The following is an 18,434-nucleotide window of genomic DNA, read 5'->3' on the forward strand; positions in this document are numbered from 1 at the left end:
CGCTATTAGCCGTGGGCGACTAGTTGCGCCACTAGTTGCCAGTGGATTTAAGTACCGGGCGATCAGTAGCGCAACTTGTGAATACTTGTTCGGTTCATACCGGGGAATAGCCAGTTGAGAGAATGGCGTCCTACGAAGAACTTCTTCTTCTTGAGCATCTATTAAAAAGGAAAAACTGAAGGGTTAGGAAAGTGCGGAAACATCCTATATTTGTTTCTCGGCTGACTAGAGGATTATATTATACATTGTTTGACAATCTAAATGGGGATGACAGTAAATTTTTCAATTACCTGCGCATGTCAAAGTCGTCATTTTGCAAACTGCTTGGCCACATAAAAGAAGAAATAACGGGAAACTACATACGACTAAACAAGTGTTTCCCAGTTGAGCTTTAATTCACTAATAGAGCCATATAATGGATCAATGGTACTTGTAAATGTAAACGATTATTGAATTTATATGGGCATTGCATACTGTATTTCCATATAAGAGTAGTAAACGTTTTTTATACTCGCACACCGGGAGAGTTGGCTGTGCGGTTAGGAGTGCGCAGCTGTGAGCTTGCATCCGGGAGATAGTGGGTTCGAATCCCAGAGTCGGCAGCCCTGAAGATGGTTTTCCGTGGTTTCCCATTTTCACACCAGGCAAATTCTGGGACTGTACCTTAATAAAGGCCACGGCCACTTCCTTCCAACTCTTGACCCTTTCCTATCCCCTCGTCCCCAAAAGACCTGTTGCGCCACTAGTCGCCCACGGCTAATAGCGGCCTTAGTGTATGTAATTGTCTTCCTTGTCAAGTTTAACTGAACTACCTATAGAGAAGAATTAACTTCACGGCTGCTACAGCATTCCTATGTACATTTCTTTCTCTCTTTTCCTTGGACTCAAAATAGTACAAATATTTGAAAGAAATTCTTGTAGGTCTGCAGAACAGTTTTTAAAGAAAGGATGACCTAGCCCGGTGTACACGAAATGTCTTGGAACATGTAAAGTGTCCGCTTAAGACAGGTGGATGAGAGTAATGGTGATGCCCATTGTCTGGAATTCAGGGTGTCCACTTAAATTAGGCTTATTTAACATGTGTGTTATGTAAAATAAAATCTGTTCCATGGGAAAATGTTCATAAGGGTGGGTTTGACTGTAGATAGTTGGAAGATATCGTCCCCACTCTGGCAAACTAGCGAAAGTGACAAAGTAGGGAATCTGTACTTCTGAAGTTTTGGTGTAGATTTTATTGGTTATATATTGTCTACCCTCTGACAAAGTCTCACATCTGCAACTCGTTCTGTATGCCTAACACATAAAACCAATCATTAAATATAAAAATTGATTTGACATGAGTAATCACAACTTCTTTCAGCTCCTCTAAATTTTTGACAATTTGTACATTCGCTAGTTTGCCAGAGTAGGGACGATATTTAGCAGCTGAGTTAAGAAAAATTCGATGATATCTAGTTGTGAGAGGAGAATAAGGATTTCTTCTAAAATTAACTAAGTTCCTCTACTACATAGAGAAGCACAGATGCATGGATATGTTTTTTTTTCAGTCCTATACATAGATGATGTACCTGGTTGCTATGGTTACCGTGATGTCAGAAAATTATCAACGCAAAACTGTCCACGCTAATTCTAGATTGACCTCCAGCCAAAAATCATAGCCATGTTACTTTGGCCATATGAAGAAAGACATTGATAGAAGTCTTAGTAGGATAACTTTTGACCGGAATAGTTACGTGTTGTTGTTTGAGCCATCAGTCCATAGACTGGTTTGATGCAGCTCTCCATGCCACCCTATCGTGTGCTAACCTTTTCATTTCTACGTAACTACCGCATCCTACATCTGCTCTAATCTGCTTGTCATATTCATACCTTGATCTACCCCTACCATTCTTACCACGTACACTTCCTTCAAAAACCAACTGAACAAGTCTTGGGTGTATTAAGATGTGTCCTATCATTCTATCTCTTCTTCTTGTCAAATTTAGCCAAATCGCATTTCAAAAGCTTCTTTTCTCTTTCTTTCTGAGCTAATTATCGTCCATGGTTCATTTCCATACAATGCCACACTGCACACAAAAATCTTCAAAAACATCTTTCTAATTCCTATATCAATGTTTGAAGTGAACAAATTTATTTTCTTAAGAAAGCTCTTTCTTGCTTGTGCTAATCTGCATTTTATGTCCTCCTTACTTCTGCCATCGTTAGCTATTTTACTACCCAAGTAACAATATTCATCTGCTTCCTTTAAGGCTTCATTTCCTAATTGAATATTTCCTGCATCACCTGCCTTCGTTCAACTGCACTCCATTACTTTTGTTTTGGACTTATTTATTTTCATCTTGTACTCCTTACCATTCAGCAGCTTCTCAAGATCTTCTGCAGTCTCAGATAAAATAACAATGTCATCGGCAAATCTCAAGGTTTTGATTTCCTCTCCTTGGATTGTAATTCCCTTTCCAAATTCCTCTTTGATTTCCTTTACTGCCTGTTCTATGTAAACTACCGGGCGAGTTGGCTGTGCGCGTAGAGGTACGCGGCTGTGAGCTTGCATCCGGGAGATAGTAGGTTCGAATCCTGCTATCGGCAGCTCTGAAAATGGTTTTCCGTGGTTTCCCATTTTCACACCAGGCAAATGCTGGGGCTGTACCTTAATTAAGGCCACGGCCGCTTCCTTCCAACTCCTAGGCCTTTCCTATCCCATCGTCGCCATAAGACCTATCTGTGTCAGTGCGACGTAAAGCCCCTAGCAAAAAAAAAAAGTTCTATGTAAACTTGAAAAGGAGGGGGTACAAACTGCAGCCTTACCTCACTCCTTTCTGGATTGCTGCTTCTTTTTCAAAGCCCTCAATTCTTATCGCTGCAGACTGATTTTTATACAGATTGTAGATAATTCTTCGTTCTTGGTATCCGATCCCAATCACCTTCAGAATCTTAAATAGCTTGGTCCAATCAACATTATCTAATGCCTTTTCTAGATCTACGAATGCCATGTATGTGGACTTATCCTTCTTGATTCGATCCTCTATGATAAGACGTAAAGTCAGGATTTCTTCACGTGTTCCTACATTTCTTCTGAAGCCAAATTGATCTTCTCCCAACTTAGCTTCAACTTGTTTTTCCATTCTTCTGTAAACAATACGTGTTAAAATTTTGCAGGCATGAGATACTAAACTAATGGTGCAATAGTTTTCACACCTGTCAGCACCGGCTTTCTTGGGGATAGGTATAACAACATTCTGCCAAAAATCGGTTGGGCCTTCTCCTGTGTCATACATCTTACACACTAAATGGAATAACCTTGCTATGCTGGTTTCTCTTAAGGCAGTCAGTAATTCAGAAGGAATGTCATCAATTCCAGGTGCCTTGTTCCTATTTAGGTCGCTCACAGCTCTGTCAAACTCTGACCTCAAAATTGGGTCTCCCATTTCATCAGCATCAACAGCCCCTTCTTTTTCCAGAACCAAATTATCTACATCTTTACCTTGATACAACTGTTGGATATGTTCCTGCCATCTTTCTGCTTTGTCTTCTTTCCCTAGAAGTTGCTTTCCATCTGAGCTCTTAATATTCATACACCTAGATTTCCTTTCTCTTAAGGTTTCCTCGATTTTCCTGTATGGAGCATCTACCTTTCCTAGGACCATCCAACCTTCGACATCCTTGCACTTCTTCTTCAGCCAGTCTTCCTTAGCTACCTTGCACTTTCTATCCACTTGATTCATTAATCGCCTGTATTCTGTTCTGCCCTCTTCATTTCTAGCATTCTTGTATTTTTGTCGTTCATCAATCAGGTCTAGTATCTCCTGAATTATCCACTGATTCTTAGTTGATCTTTTCTTCCTTCATAACATTTCTTCAGCAGCCCTACTGACTTCACTTTTCATGACTATCCACTCTTCCTCTATTGTGTGTCCTTCAGCCTTTTCATTTAGTCCTTTTGCAACATGTTCCTTGAAACAATCCCTCACACTCATTTCTTTCAACTTGTCTAGATCCCATCTTTTTGCATTCTTTCCTTTCTTCAATTTCTTCAGCTTCAGATGGCATTTCAGAGTCCACGTCTGCTCCTGGGAAAGTTTTGCAATCCAACACCTGGTTTCTGAATCTTTGCCTAATCATAATGAAGTCCATTTGATACCTTCCAGTGTCTCCAGGTCTCGTCCACGTATAAAGCCGTTGTTTGTGGTGTTTGAACCAAGTATTGGCAAGGACTAAATTATGATCAGTGCAGAATTCAACCAGCCGACTTCGTCTTTCGTTCCTTGGTCCCAATCCGAATTCTCCTACTGTATTTCCTTCTCTTCCTTGGCCTACCACTGCATTCCAGTCTCCCATCACAATTAGATTCTCGTCACCCTTTATATATTGTATTAAATCTTCCATCTCTTCATATGTTCTTTCTATTTCCTCGTCATCCGCTGAGCTAGTAGGCATGTAGACCTGCACTATTGTGGTGGGCATTGGTTTGGTGTCGATCTTGACGACAGTAATTCTTTCACTATGCTGGTCGTAGTAGCTTACCCGCTGCCCTATTTTCTTATTCATTATTAAACTAACTCCTGCATTTCCTCTGTTTGGTTTTGTGTTGATAATTTGGTATTCGCCTGACCAAAAATCCTGTTCTTCCTGCCAACGTACTTCACTTATACCAACTACATCTACTGTCGGATTTTTTATTATGGACACTCGAGTTTAGGCTTTAATTACAAACGAACCTATAGACCTATTCCAATGCGAGTTATACCAATATTTTCCTTGTTTAATTCTACATTAGCGTATATAAGACATATTGTTTTCGACGTTCATTTAATATTTTTTATTTGCGGTTGTAATAAACATTGCCTGTGATTTTGGCTTCTTCTCTAGGAAGCGCTCACTTAGGTATACATACAAGGAAAACTATTTGTCGGATGGTAATGAAATTTTTATATATTATAACCACATGTATTTGTAGTGTAATAATCAAGTTACAATTTTTTTAAACTTCCCCGAAAAACGTTCGTATCATTTTTCTTAAGCAATTCCTTCTCAGTCCAGGATAAATGTATAGTAGCAATCTTGGGTTTCTTTTGAAGCACTCAGTCATGGTTATCTGAAACTATAACAACTGTAACCATACAGTTTGGTACCGAATTTATGAAGAGTAATATTGAAAGGAAGTTTTTTGTACGCCGGACCGTGCAGTTAACACCAGGCCGGGTGGTGAAATCGGGTGCAGTGTTGCCGTGTACACTTGCCCCTGGCAGTTGTGTGAAACGGAACGCCCGTGACTTTGGTTTGTCCGCAAGCTATTTTCAGTTGTCCTATGTTCTGCATGTTGACCACGTGACTTCAAGATGCCTCCAAGACCGCCGTTGCCAGAGGGTGAACTTGCAATGATTTTGAGTGCTATTTGTTTCTTTCAATGTGAGGGAGGGGGGAAGTAGGGGACAAGAGGTTCCCTGTGTACCAGAAGGTGGCAGACTGTCTTTGATTATCGCTGTCGTCAGTGAAGAGAGTAGGAGCTGCTTCAAAGGAGAATGATAGAAATACGTCATCCAGGTCAAGAAAGATCCAATGTGTGGGAGTGGGGCGTCCGAAAATCCATTTTGATGATTTTACTTTGGGCACAATACGAAGAAATATGCATGATTTTTGTATGAATAAGTTATTTCCCACAATTAAAAGTCTCCGCATGAAACTGTTAGAAAATATGGCAGATTTTCCTGATATGTCAATTTCTACGCTTTTGAAAGTAGTTCAAAGCTTGGGTTTCGGTTCAAAAACTTAAATAGGAAACCATTGCTAATGGAATCTGTGACAGTTGTTGCATCCCGACATACCTACCTTAGATGAATTAGAGACTTACGAGCACAGGGCTACAAGCTCTTCTTTACAGACGAGACCTGATGAGGAAAGAACCATGCTATGAAATATGGGTGGCAAGAAAACGTGGTTGAAGCTTTAGAAAACAACTTTGACAACTGTAATCTGTAAACAGGGTACATTCAGCAAGTTTATGGATGGTGTGGAGGGTTCAAAACACCATCTGGAGCTGGGAAACGCGTCATAATTTTACACAGGAATTGAAGAAGGATTTCTTGGCGGTGCAGAACTTTGTTTTATTGGCAAGAAAAGAAGTGGTGATTACCACAATGAGATGAACTCGACTCATTATGAAGAATGGTTCATGAAAGTCCTGAGTTTATTGCCTCAAAAGTCAGCTGTCGTTAAAGATCAAGCTCCATATCATACGATGGTCGATCCTTCATCTTAACACCCGAACATGTCATGGCTGAAACCTGAAATTATATCTTGGATAATATGAAAGAATATTTCACAACCACCTGGAGTTGACGATTATAACAAATTAACTAAATCAGAGCTGATTGTCCTTGCCAGGCATCATTTTCAAACACCGGTAAAGAAGCTGGAACAACTGACTAAACGATTTCGACCAGATGTATAGCTTGTTTGGTTACCAGTGGCCCATTGCGAGCTCAGTCCAATCGAGCTCATTTGGGCTTACGTAAAAGGGAAGTTAGCAAAAACAAATATGGCTAACACATTAGAAAATGGTAGAGGTATGGAAGCAATTAACGCTTTATGCCGAGAAGCCTTACATACCGTGACCCCTGAACTCTGGAAACAATGTATTAAACACGCTAAGAAAATTGAAGACCACTACTGGGAAAAAAATGGACTGTCTGAAAATGTCCCTTATTTCGAGCCAGTTATAATCACCATGAATGACAGCAGCACCGATTCACCGGAACACAGTGCTTTTTTTAGACGAAGAAAATTGAAAGAATTAAATATTGTAAATATATGTGAATAATAATACAAATAACTCTTGTAATAATTGTACAGTGTGATATTTTTAAATTAGGAAGTCAACCATTTTTAATCCTGCCATTGAAGGTCCAAAGCCCTCATGAGAAAATGTGATCGGAAGTGGAATTTATAAGAGGAAATAAAATTAAAGGTTGAAAGTAAATGAAAAGCTGTGTTTGTTGCGCACGTGATTACTACTGAACGCGGCAACACTGCGCCCGATTTCACCACCCGGCCTGCTGTTAATCGCACAGTCCGGCGTACACAAAACCTCCTTCCAATATTACTCTTCATAAATTCGATACCATACAGTACGGTTACAGTTGTTATAGTTTCTGATAACCATGACTGAGTGCTTCAAAACAAGCCCAAGTTTGCTGCTGTACATTTATCCTGGGCTGAGAAAGAGTTTCTTCAGAAAAAGGATAAGAACTTTCTTCGGGGTGGTTGAAAAAAATTGTAACTTGAGTATTACACTACAAATACATGTGGTTATAACATATAAAAATTTCATTACCATCAGACAAGTAGTTTTCCTTGTATATAATCCTAAGTGAACTCTTCCTAGAGAAGAAGCCAAAATCATGGGCAATATTTATTACAACCACAAATAAAAAATATTTAATGAATGTCGAAAACAATGCGCCTTAAATACGCTAATGTAAAACAAAACAAGAAAAATATTGTTATAACTTGCATTGCAATAGGCCTATTGGTTCGTTTGTAATTAAAGCCTAAACTCGAGTGTCCATAATAAAAAATTTGACAGTAACTTTAGTCTATCCATCTCCCTTTTCAGATTCTCTAATCTACCACAACGATTCATACTTCTAACATTCCACACTCCGACTCGCAGAATGTCAGTATCCATCTTCCTGACGATCGCCCCCTCTCGTGTAGTCCCCACCCGGAGATCCGAATGGGGGACTAGTTTACCTCCGGAATATTTTACCCGGAAGGAAGCCATCATCAATACATCATTCATACAGAGAGAGCTGCATGTCCTCGGGAGTAAGTTACAGCTGTAGTTTCCCGTTGCTTTCAGCCGTGTAGCAGTATCAACACAGCTAAGCCATGTTGAGTATTATTACAAGGCCATATCAGTCAATCATCCAGACTGTTGCCCTTGCTACTTCCGAAAGGCTGCTACCCCCCTTTCGGTGAACCATTCCTTAGTCTGGTCTCTCAACAGATACCCATCCGATATGGTTGCACCTGCGGCTCGGCTATCTGCTTCATTGGGACACACAAGCCTTCCCACCGCGGCAAGGTCACATGGTTAGCAGGGGGGAAGTATACGAGGGGTGTGTATAAGTCCGTGCAAAAATAAAAACTACTTACGCGTTTGTGGTAAACCTTTTTTATTTTTCGTCATAGTCTTCTTTTAGACTTATACACTTCGTTCAACGATGTTCTAATTTGTTGATCCCTTTTGAATAATAGGATTTGTCCAAGTCTACAAAATATCCATTAGTGTTTGCAATCACCTCCTCGTTAGAATAAAATCTTTGTCCCGCCAGCCATTTCCTCAAATTGGGGAACAAATAGTAGTCCGAGGGAGCCAAGTCTGGAGAATAGGGGGATGTGAAACGAGTTGTAATCCTATTTCCATTAATTTTGCGACCACAACTGCTGAGGTGTGTGCTGGTGCGTTGTCGTGATGGAAAAGGACTTTCTTGTGGGCCAGTCGCGGGCATTTTTCTTGCAGCTTGGTTTTCAAACGGTCCAATAACGATGAATGCACCTGTAATAGTTTTATCCTTTTCCAGATAGTCGAGGAGGATTATCCCTTGTGTATCCCAAAAGACAGTCGCCATAACCTTTCCGGCCGAAGAAACGGTCTTCGCCTTTTTTGGTGCAGATTCCCCCTTGGTAACCCATTGTTTAGATTGTTTGGTCTCAGGAGTATAGTAATGTATCCATGTTTCATCCACAGTGATGAAACGACGCTTAAAGTCCTCCGGATTCTTCTGGAACAGCCGCAAACCATCCTTGCAACACTTCACACGATTCCATTTATGGTCAAGCGTGAGCAAACGTGGCACCCATCTTGCAGATAGCTTTCTCATGTCCAAATGTTTATGCAAAATATTATGTACCCGTTCAGTCGAGATGCCCACAACACTAGCAATCTCGCGCACCTTAACTCTTTTGTCATCCATCACCATATCATGGATTTGATCAATGATTTCTGGAGTCATAACCTTCACAGGCCGTCCGGAACGTTCAGTGTCTCTTGTGCCCATATGGCCAGTCCAAAAATTTTGAAACCGCTTATAAACTGTTCTGATGAAAGGTGCAGAGTCACCATAATGTTTATCAAGCTTCTCTTTAGTCTCCTGAGGCATTTTGCCTTTCATAAAGTAATGTTTAATCACCACACAAAATTCTTTATCGTCCATTTCTTGAAAATCGCTCAACTTCCTTGATTCACACGAATGCCAAACGCAAGGAAATAGACCAATGTGGCTGAAACTTGGTGTGCGTTCATTCAGGAGATGCTACTAACTAAACATGACCTCGATACGCGCCGGTGGTGCCATCTCTCGGACTTTGCACGGACATTTCAAACCACCTTCGTTGATAAAATTTTTCTAATAGGCTATGGCAGTGACCATTTGTGCATAGACGTTAGACGGGATTTCTGCAACTAGTTCAAGATTTTTATCCATAGATGGCATGACATGCAGTACCTGCTCTGTGCTTTGGTGTTCGAATGCACGTCGTATCCTCTAGCATGAATTTATTCTTTCTCAAAATAGGACGATTCCCACTTTGTAGTCGTCAGAAATGGCTGGCCCTAGTAAACCTAGTTTTACAAGGAATCGAATTGAACATATAATACAGGCTAACAAGAGTGAATCAGGCAGTGGTATAGTTTCAGAATGTGATACAATTTTATTTACTAGCAATAAAAGTGGTAGCAGCTTGACAAAAAGTTTGGGTGAGAGTGTTGGCAAGTTTGAATATGACAGTGATGATGAAGCTCAGACTGCCTCCAAAAAGACAAAGAAGGCAAAGCAAGACAGCTGGGAAAACCATCCAAATATGGTTTTACAGACATTTCTGGAATAAATCCCATCATAAACAGGAACCTCCTTCCAGAACCCTTCCCTCTAGACATTTTTCAACGCATAGTTCATGACTTCTAATGGATGAGATAGCTACCAAAACAAACTGTTTTATATTCGGGAGATAGTGGGTTTGAACCCCACTGTCATTAATCCTGAAGATGGTCTAATGTGGTTTCCCATTTTCTTACTAGGCAACCGAGCTCGATAGCTGCAGTCACTTAAGTGTGCCAGTATCCAGTATTCGGGAGATAGTGGGTTCGACCCCCACTGTCGGCAGCCCTGAAAATGGTTTTCCGTGATTTCCCATTTTCACACCAGGCCAATGCTGGGGCTGTACCTTAATAAAGGCCACGGCCGCTTCCTTCCCACTCCTAGGCCTTTCCTATCCAATCATCACCATAAGACCTATTTGTGTCGGTGCGACGTAAAGCAAAAAAAACTTACTAGGCAAATGCAGGGACTCTACTGTAGTCAAGGCCATGGTCGCTTCCTTCCCTATCTTAGCCCTTTCCTATTCCATTGTCACCATAAGACCTATCTGTGTCGGTGCAATGTAAAGCAAATTGTGAAAGTTTTGCCGATCAGTTTTTTTTTTTTTTCAAAAAATCTCACCCTGTGTGAGCCAGTGATTTCCAACACCAGATGAAATTAATGGTTATTTTGCTTTGTGTCCTCATGGCTTAATACTTTTGTAAGGGTACAATCAAAGATTCCACCTTTACAATTTACTAAAAAATTGTGTTTAATTAGGATAACATTAACAACTTTCGGGACATGTTTTGCCCTGCTTTTAGGACATCAACTGAAAATTGTTATAAGTAATATAGACGAGGTCAGCAAATTGATGCACATTAAACTACATTCAAGTTAAAATACATGATATAATTTGAAGAATGTTCTTAAAATGTTGAAGACAATTTGTTGACTTTGTCTATTTTACTTATAAGAATTTTCGGCTGATGATCTCTAAAAAGGACAAAGCGTCCCAAAATTTGTTAATGTTATCCTAATTAAACACAATTTTTTAGTATTGTAAAGGTGGAATCTTTGATTTTACCCTTAAAAAGTATATTATTGAAAATACAGGCTTTGTGCAATGAAATTCATTTTTTGCAACTCATTGCTCAAATAAGAAAACCCACCTTACAGTCCAATCTGTCCATCCAGAAGTCTATGCACACTCCCTTTTTCTTCAGCATTATTTCCCAGAATGTGTAAGGTTGTTTCACACTACTGGTACTAAAAGTTTTGTAATTGTTCTTGAGGATGCACTTCATCCCATCAAATACAGGTATGATTAAAATTTGATATATTGCATATTACATGTAGAAAACTGTACTACGTGCATGAAAGACATTGTGTGTACACGCGCATGTTCAGCATGTTAAAATTAGTGTGTCAATGGGTTAACAAGCTGTCATGCAGTGGGTTATCCTTTCTAATCTATTCAACTCCAGGTGTCCTTAACCTGCCGGTGGTCACTAGGATGAAAGTAACGTGAGTGGTCGCGCGTTGAGTAAAATGCTCACGGTATGATATGACGAGTTTACCTAATAAATATCAACCGATTTAAAGCGTAAATGTATTAACACATTAAATTAACATAAGAATAAATCTCAAATGGTTATAACTGTATCTGGAATAAAACATTTCCCAACTTTCTAAAATAGTATGTGGGTCTTTTGCAATGCCCTTTACACAAGGAGGATGAGTCACTATATTTTCAGCACAAGTACTTGAGCGTGGATTTCTTCTGTGAAAGTCTGCCCCACTTTGTCACCTTATCTTTCCCTATATAAACATTGTCACTAAACATGAAATTCTCATTTACCTCCAACATAATTATGTTCTTCGCCAGCTAGAGATTGTTCTCCAGGTTCTGTTCCATCAACACGTTCTTCTGGCTCGGACTGTTCAGTGTCCGTAATGTGTTCACTTGTTCACAGTCTGAGTGATCGCCCTTGAGTTGATCACTAGGAATTTCATCAAACCAAGCTAAAATGTCACAACCTGAAGCCATCGTCACACATTAATTATACAACACATTAATACAATAAGTTGCAAAGAACTGTTTCAACTATGAAACAGCATGCAACAATAGCGAAACTATAACGCACACAGAAATTAGCGCCAACGTGACTGGTCGCGCGTGAAGCCAAATGCTCACCCTTGACGGTCGCTGAAAATTCCTGCCTTCCTGTCCCTTCTCAAGGTCACAGATGTGCGTTTCAATGCATCTGTCCTTCTCTCAAAACTGCAGTGCGAAGGTACACCAGGGCTCAAGTTCGAAACTACCAAGACTGTAGGCCTATGGAATAGTAAAGAACTGTACTGAGTTATAAGGAAAATGAACGTGTTGCACTACCACCATTTATTTTAAGGTTTATTTGTGCTAATTATATCAGGTTATGCCCTTGCTGGCTGTTTACGGTGCACGATGTCTTCTGGTATGGGCTAGAGCAATATTGTTACTTTCATTGATCTGTCTCAGCTTTATCCTTGGCTTTGACAAGATGAAAGTGACTGAGGTATGAGTGATGCTAGTAATGCCATTCCTAATGCAGCAGTCCCTGCTATGAATGGTATGAAAATGTTGCTCATAGGGTCAGTTGGTGCATGCATTTCAGTGGGCTTGGCAGATTGATATGTAATAGCAACTTCTGGCTCGATGAGGAAAGCAACTGGAAACTACCTCACTCCTCATTTCCCTAGTACGCCTCTTCAGTGATGCCTAGGCCATTTATGACTGCTGATGGCAGAGCTGTTGAGGATCCAACCAGCCTTCGGGCTGAGGACTAAACATACATACATATCAGGTTAGTCAACCAATCGTTTGCCGGATTATATCAGAAGTTTCTGAAATTATGGCATGGCACATCAAAACATACTATTTGCATTTTATTGGGAAAGTAATTAGGCCTATTACAACGTAACGGCTACGGATGTACTTGTCAAATCATTAAAAGCGCTGTAAGGCTAGATATTCTACATTTGGATAAAATTTGTATAGGTTCGAGTACCTGGATAACTATAAACATATTGAAAATTAGACTCTGGGCATTTTCATAGTTTGCATTGTCCACAACAAGTTTTTCACACGTCACTCATATTCTGATGAGATACTGCGTCTGTCTGCTTGTTCTATATTATGCACAAGTTCTTGCAGGTATCGTCTCAGCTCGCTGTTTTGTTATCCATTCTGATTACCAAATACAATATAGACGATCTTTTAACCTCAAAAATTATGCGCACGGTCGCGCGATGTCCTTAGATAAACAAAACACAATAGATCATCCCACTATTCGGTAGCCAGAACTACACGATCCAGGAAGCATGGGCATAATATACAGCATTGCCACATCTCCAGTGATACTTACTGTATCAATGAGTGTGCTCTGTAAGTGCTGTCTATGAAATGTAAACTCATATAAGTGATAACTTATTATAAGTGATCCCTTATTACTTAAGGGTTCCACTTATGTATAAGTGCTGACTATGAATTCGGCCCTAAATGCTGTTTAAAAGAGCAGATGATTTTCTATGACCATGAGCATTTTGCTCATATAGCAACCACTGGCAGGTTAAACAAATGAATTTTTATTGATTTCATATACCGGTACTGGTGATACAGCTTTACAAGCTCTACTTGTACACGTCCCAGAGATGCTCACTTTCTGTATATTTATATAGTGGTCAATGTTAAATATATTTTCTTTTTAACATAGTTATTGTTTAAGTGTTCCTAATTGTAAACTGTTAATTTCAGGGCTTAAGTTTTCTGGAAATGAAATACCATATGTTACTGAGTTACCTGATCAATTTAACATATGTAGTCCTGAGAAAATGCTCTGGAAGGAAGATTGAAGATGACCCCGCAATAGGCAAGTTTGCAGCTCTTTTCTATAAAAATTATAGACTTGCTTGATAACACATGCACTGTGTAGTTATCCAATGACCTTAATTATAATTACTGTATTGTGTATATTCCTAACTACTAATTAATAAATATTTCTGTGAATAGACCGCCTTGTCGAAATTCGCACGGTACTGGAAAAGATGAGGCCCATTGACCACAAACTGAAATACCAGATAGACAAACTTGTGAAAACAGCTGTTTCTGGCTCGGCCAATGAACAGGATCCAACTCGTTTCCGTGCTAATCCTGAGAACCTTATGATCAAGGTGAGTGTTTTCTCCTTTTTGTGTTATCATTCACCTTTCCATAGGGGTTTAGTAGCAAAAGAATGCTTAGATGTTCCCTTAATTTCAGTGATTTAGTTTTCAGCATATCAGCTGCCCTCTTTATGTTCTTTACAGAGAGAAAAAGGGTGCCCATAGCAAGTCGGGAAATAAATCATTCGTTGAAAACAAAAGAATGATCATTGGTTCTTTTCAGCACCGACCAGCTGTATTGCATAGCTACATAGTCATTCGCCTTCAAATCCTAGCACCTTCTGTTGGCATTTAGGAGTGTGTTGGTGCAAAACACCTATTAAGCATCACATTGCAAAGTCCCTTTCCAAGGTGAAATTCAAGAACTGCAGTATCTCTTAAAATCCGTGATGATTGTAAGGATATTAAACACATTCATATTATTTTTCATTTTAAAGCAAATTAACTCCTGAGGATCATGCTACAACTTCAGTTTCTTTTTTTTTTTTTTTTTCAATCAATCAATACTGATCTGCATTTAGGGCAGTCGCCCAGGTGGCAGATTCCCTATCTGTTGTTTTCCTAGCCTTTTCTTAAATGATATTTGTGGATTTTCTTCTATGTCCAATACTGTTTCGTATGTTTGGTGGCCTGTTTCCATTGCTCTTTTCAGCTTAAAACCCAACTTTTTAGTGTGTTCCTAAATTTATTTCTAACATTTAGAACTCTGTTTAACCTTTCTGCATTTCCTTAATCTGTGCTTCATTGGTCTTTTTCCAGAAGTAGACAACTACCTGTTTGGTAAGTCTTTTTCCATTTGTTCTGTACAAATGTCCGAGAACTGGCAGCTGCCTCCTCCTCATGGTGTATCTGAGATTCTCTCTACCTTCTATTGTTCCTCCTCTGTCTGCCTTCAGCCTGGACAGTGCCTGGAATTTTTCTGAGGATTCTTCTTTGTAAGCTTCTCCAACTTGTAGTTCATGGACAGGCATTCTCCCCTTTTTTTCTTTTTTACAGAGTATGCACTTCTTATTTTAGATTCCATTTTTAAGATTTTTAGATCTTGATCAATATTCGTTAATTTATGGTTTGAGTCCATCATATGTTTTCCCATAGCTGAAAATCTATTATATTTACATGTTCTAAGTACTTCGTGTCAAAGTTTCTACCTGTTTGGCTGATAAGATGGACAGACAGTTACTACATTTAAGCACATAAACACCTGGTCTGTAGAATTTATTATTATTATTATTATTATTATTATTATTATTATTATTATTATTATTAATTGAGTTTGTGTTGTGTAGAATTGATGCATTATTATTGTCCGTTTTAAAAGATATTTTTATATCATGTTTTTTGAAAATTTTGGAAATCTGGTGTATCTGTTGATTATTGAAAGTTAAAGTGGAAACTAAGGTTTTGTTAGCTTTTTCTTCTTTACAGAGTAGTGGAATATCGATGTCTGACGTTATTTATTATTCCTTCAATAAAATGTTTATTATATCTATTGGCCTTGGCTATGTTTCTGATGGTAATTAATTCATGTATAAGATCTTTTTTTTGACATTGGGATATTGAAATTTATTGCATATGATTAGATTTTTTTGTTAATCCATATGCTCTCTCCATTTTTGTGATCCGATCTTTCACTGTGGCTTTCTCTAGTCCATTCTCCCATATGGTCTCACCAAGGTGCTTGAACTTCTTGACCCTTTTGATCGGTCCTATCTCTGTTTCAAGAAATTTCAGTTCATGTCTGATGTTCATCATGAATTAGGTCTTTTCATTTGAGATCTGCAGTCCTGTTTGGTAATTCTTTCCCAGAGATTTGCACGGTTGCATTCTCTGGGCTTTCTGATAGTACAGTATAGCAGTCATCTGTGAAAGCCAAGCAGTTACTTTAATCCCTCCTGTTTTTCTTCCAATGCAGATTGGAGTTACCTTTTGACGTTCAAGTTCTGAGTTCTAAATTCTCACAATCTTTTGTAGGACACAGTTAAATAGGAGTAGAGATAGTACAACACCTTGCCTCGTACCTGTCTTGTTATCAAACGGTTGCAAAAAATATCTCATCAACTTCACCCTGGAAGGTGTGCCTGTTATTGTTTCTTTGCTTATATCAGCCAATTTGGTTTTGACTCCAAATTTCCTAATGATCTTGTGCAAGATCTTCTATCCACCGGATTGAAGGCTTTTTCTAAGTCTATGAAAGAGACCGCCATTTTCTTGAGCATTCTGTGGCAAGTTGAAATTTTTGTTTCAATACAGGAGCGGTCTTTTCGAAACCCTCGTCTGTATTCCCTCAGTTGTTTGTCCAGAGTCACCTCTATTCTATTCAGAATTTTTTTGGGGGGTGAGGGGTTTGTAGCCTGCTCCCCTCGCGTGGCAGTCGACTCAATCTACATTGCCTCCGACATGCTATTATTTTTAAGAAGAAAAGAGATAGCAGGGAAGGTGGGAATGGTACTTTAGGAGTACCTGCCTGTTTGCACATCAGACGCGTCACCAGGCAAGGTTTGTGTTGGTGAGGTGGTGGTAAGGCGTGGTATTAAGGGTCAGGGAAAACCACATAGATGGTAATAGAAAGAGTCTACATGTAAAACCTGACAAATTTTTATAGCACATGCAAGGATATGGTTTCTGGATAGGTCCAGGTGTTTGTATTAGTAGAGAAAAGGTATATCGTGCACCAGCAATGATCCATATTCTCGCCATTCCATTTATCAAGGGATCAGTCTGTTTGGGCACTGCCATGACTAGCACGGGCCTTGCTGGTTGCGAGCCATGCGTCGATAGCCACTAGGGCTCGCCGCACAGCGCTGCAGCCTTGGGGTCCCTTGTACCCAGTCTCCGATCCCGGAGAATGATGCTACGTCCTCCTGGGCGGGAGCCTCCTGGATTGGGGTGGGTCATGACACCGGGCCTCCTTCCTCTCTGCTGCGCCACGGCGCAGTACACGGGGCAACTGCAGTGAGAGGCCGGGTGTGGCCCCCCACGCAGTTGGCGCACATCGGCGCCTTTTAAAGTGCTGCTCAGGCCTTGTAGTAGTGATCACCCCCACAACGGTTGCACCTCACTAAGAGCCCACACCTCTCCTGCCGGCGGCCCCACCTCAAACAGCAGAAACACTGCAGGAGCCGCTGAGGGGGACATTTCGATCTCGCCTGATTGCCGTTACCCGCTGAGGTCCTCTCCTGATTGGCTCCTCGGTCTGCTGCTGTCCTGGCTTGCGGCTGGGCGGCCCTCTCCTGGTGGGCCGGCATCGTCGTGTTCTTTCTTGTCCGGGGGCGGCGTCTGCTTCCTGGTGGTGGTCTCTGCTCGGTGGGGGAGGAGGCCTCGTCTTGGTGGCCCCTCTCCTGGTTGGCGGCGTCGTCGTCGGTCGTTGCTGGCATGATATTCCCTGGCCTGAGGGGCGCACATCGATGTCTGAATTGTGAACGAGGCACTACCAGGCCGAGCCTGCATGGCAGCCGCTGAACACCCGGGGGCATCCGTCTCCATGCTGCCGTCTGGGTCGTCTTCCTGGTCTGCGCCTGGGTGGCCCGGGCAGGTGGTGGATGGTCCTTGTTGGTGGCCTTGTCAGTCTGCGTGCACTTTGTGAAGTCCAGCAAATCAACTTGTGTCTCGGCCGTCATCCTCTGTCCTCAGCTCCGGGGGAGCCAAGAAGCGTGGGTCTGTTCCCACCTGCTTGTTCCTCTGCCTCCTGGCAGTCTGCGTCTGGATGGTGGACATCCGCTGTGACGTCTGGGTGGCTGCCTCCTGGCTGCCTGTGTCATCCAGCTGCTCCCTGATTCCTGGTATCCGGACAACCAGGAAATGCTGAGATGCCAGACTCCTGAAGGCGCGGAAGCGGCTTGGGTCAGGGCGGATGATGACCGTCCAGCCAGGGATCACCTCGTGGATGAGTTGGGTGATCGTTTCCTCTCCGAAGTGCTCCGCTATCGCTATAAGGAGATCGATTATGAAAAACGTCTCCCTGTAGGTGTGCTTCCCCCACTGGTCGTACACCATCAGCGCTGGAATCCTAAGGTCGGGAGCGGGCTCCGAGCACAGCCTTACTTGGAGGTCCTCCATCGCAGCCCTGATGTCGTCGGCCGGTCTCGCTGGGATGGATAGCTGCTCCATCCTTGTCCTCCTGAAATAAATACCTGAAAGAGAGCTAGCACCGAGAAGTGCTTCCTGACAATGCTCGTACTGCGTACTTAAAAGTACACACAGTAGAAAATGCTCTTTCAGAGATATACCAACAAGTACAGCTGCCTGACTAGTACTTGGAAAGTACAGATCACCTGGCAAGGAGAGATGAGTCGGCGGGAAGCATGTACGTTCTCTCGCTGTGACTGCCAAGCTCGTCCTCTTCTATTTGGAAGCATTTTGAGAGGATTTTACAGG

The 18,434-nt window shown here is 41.1% G+C and overlaps 1 protein-coding gene across 1 annotated transcript in view; it reads left to right on the forward strand.

The window, feature by feature from the left end:
• Positions 1-18,434, forward strand: part of LOC136871644 (neuroguidin) — a 120,533-nt gene that overhangs the window by 7,898 nt on the left and 94,201 nt on the right. The window contains exons 3-4 of the mRNA XM_067145123.2: positions 13,654-13,768; positions 13,909-14,069. Of these exons, the coding sequence (XP_067001224.1) occupies positions 13,654-13,768; positions 13,909-14,069 (276 nt within the window). The remainder of the gene's footprint in view (positions 1-13,653; positions 13,769-13,908; positions 14,070-18,434) is intronic.

This window comes from Anabrus simplex, chromosome 4 (genome assembly GCF_040414725.1).
Source record: "Anabrus simplex isolate iqAnaSimp1 chromosome 4, ASM4041472v1, whole genome shotgun sequence".
NCBI classification, from domain to species: Eukaryota; Metazoa; Arthropoda; class Insecta; order Orthoptera; family Tettigoniidae; genus Anabrus; species Anabrus simplex.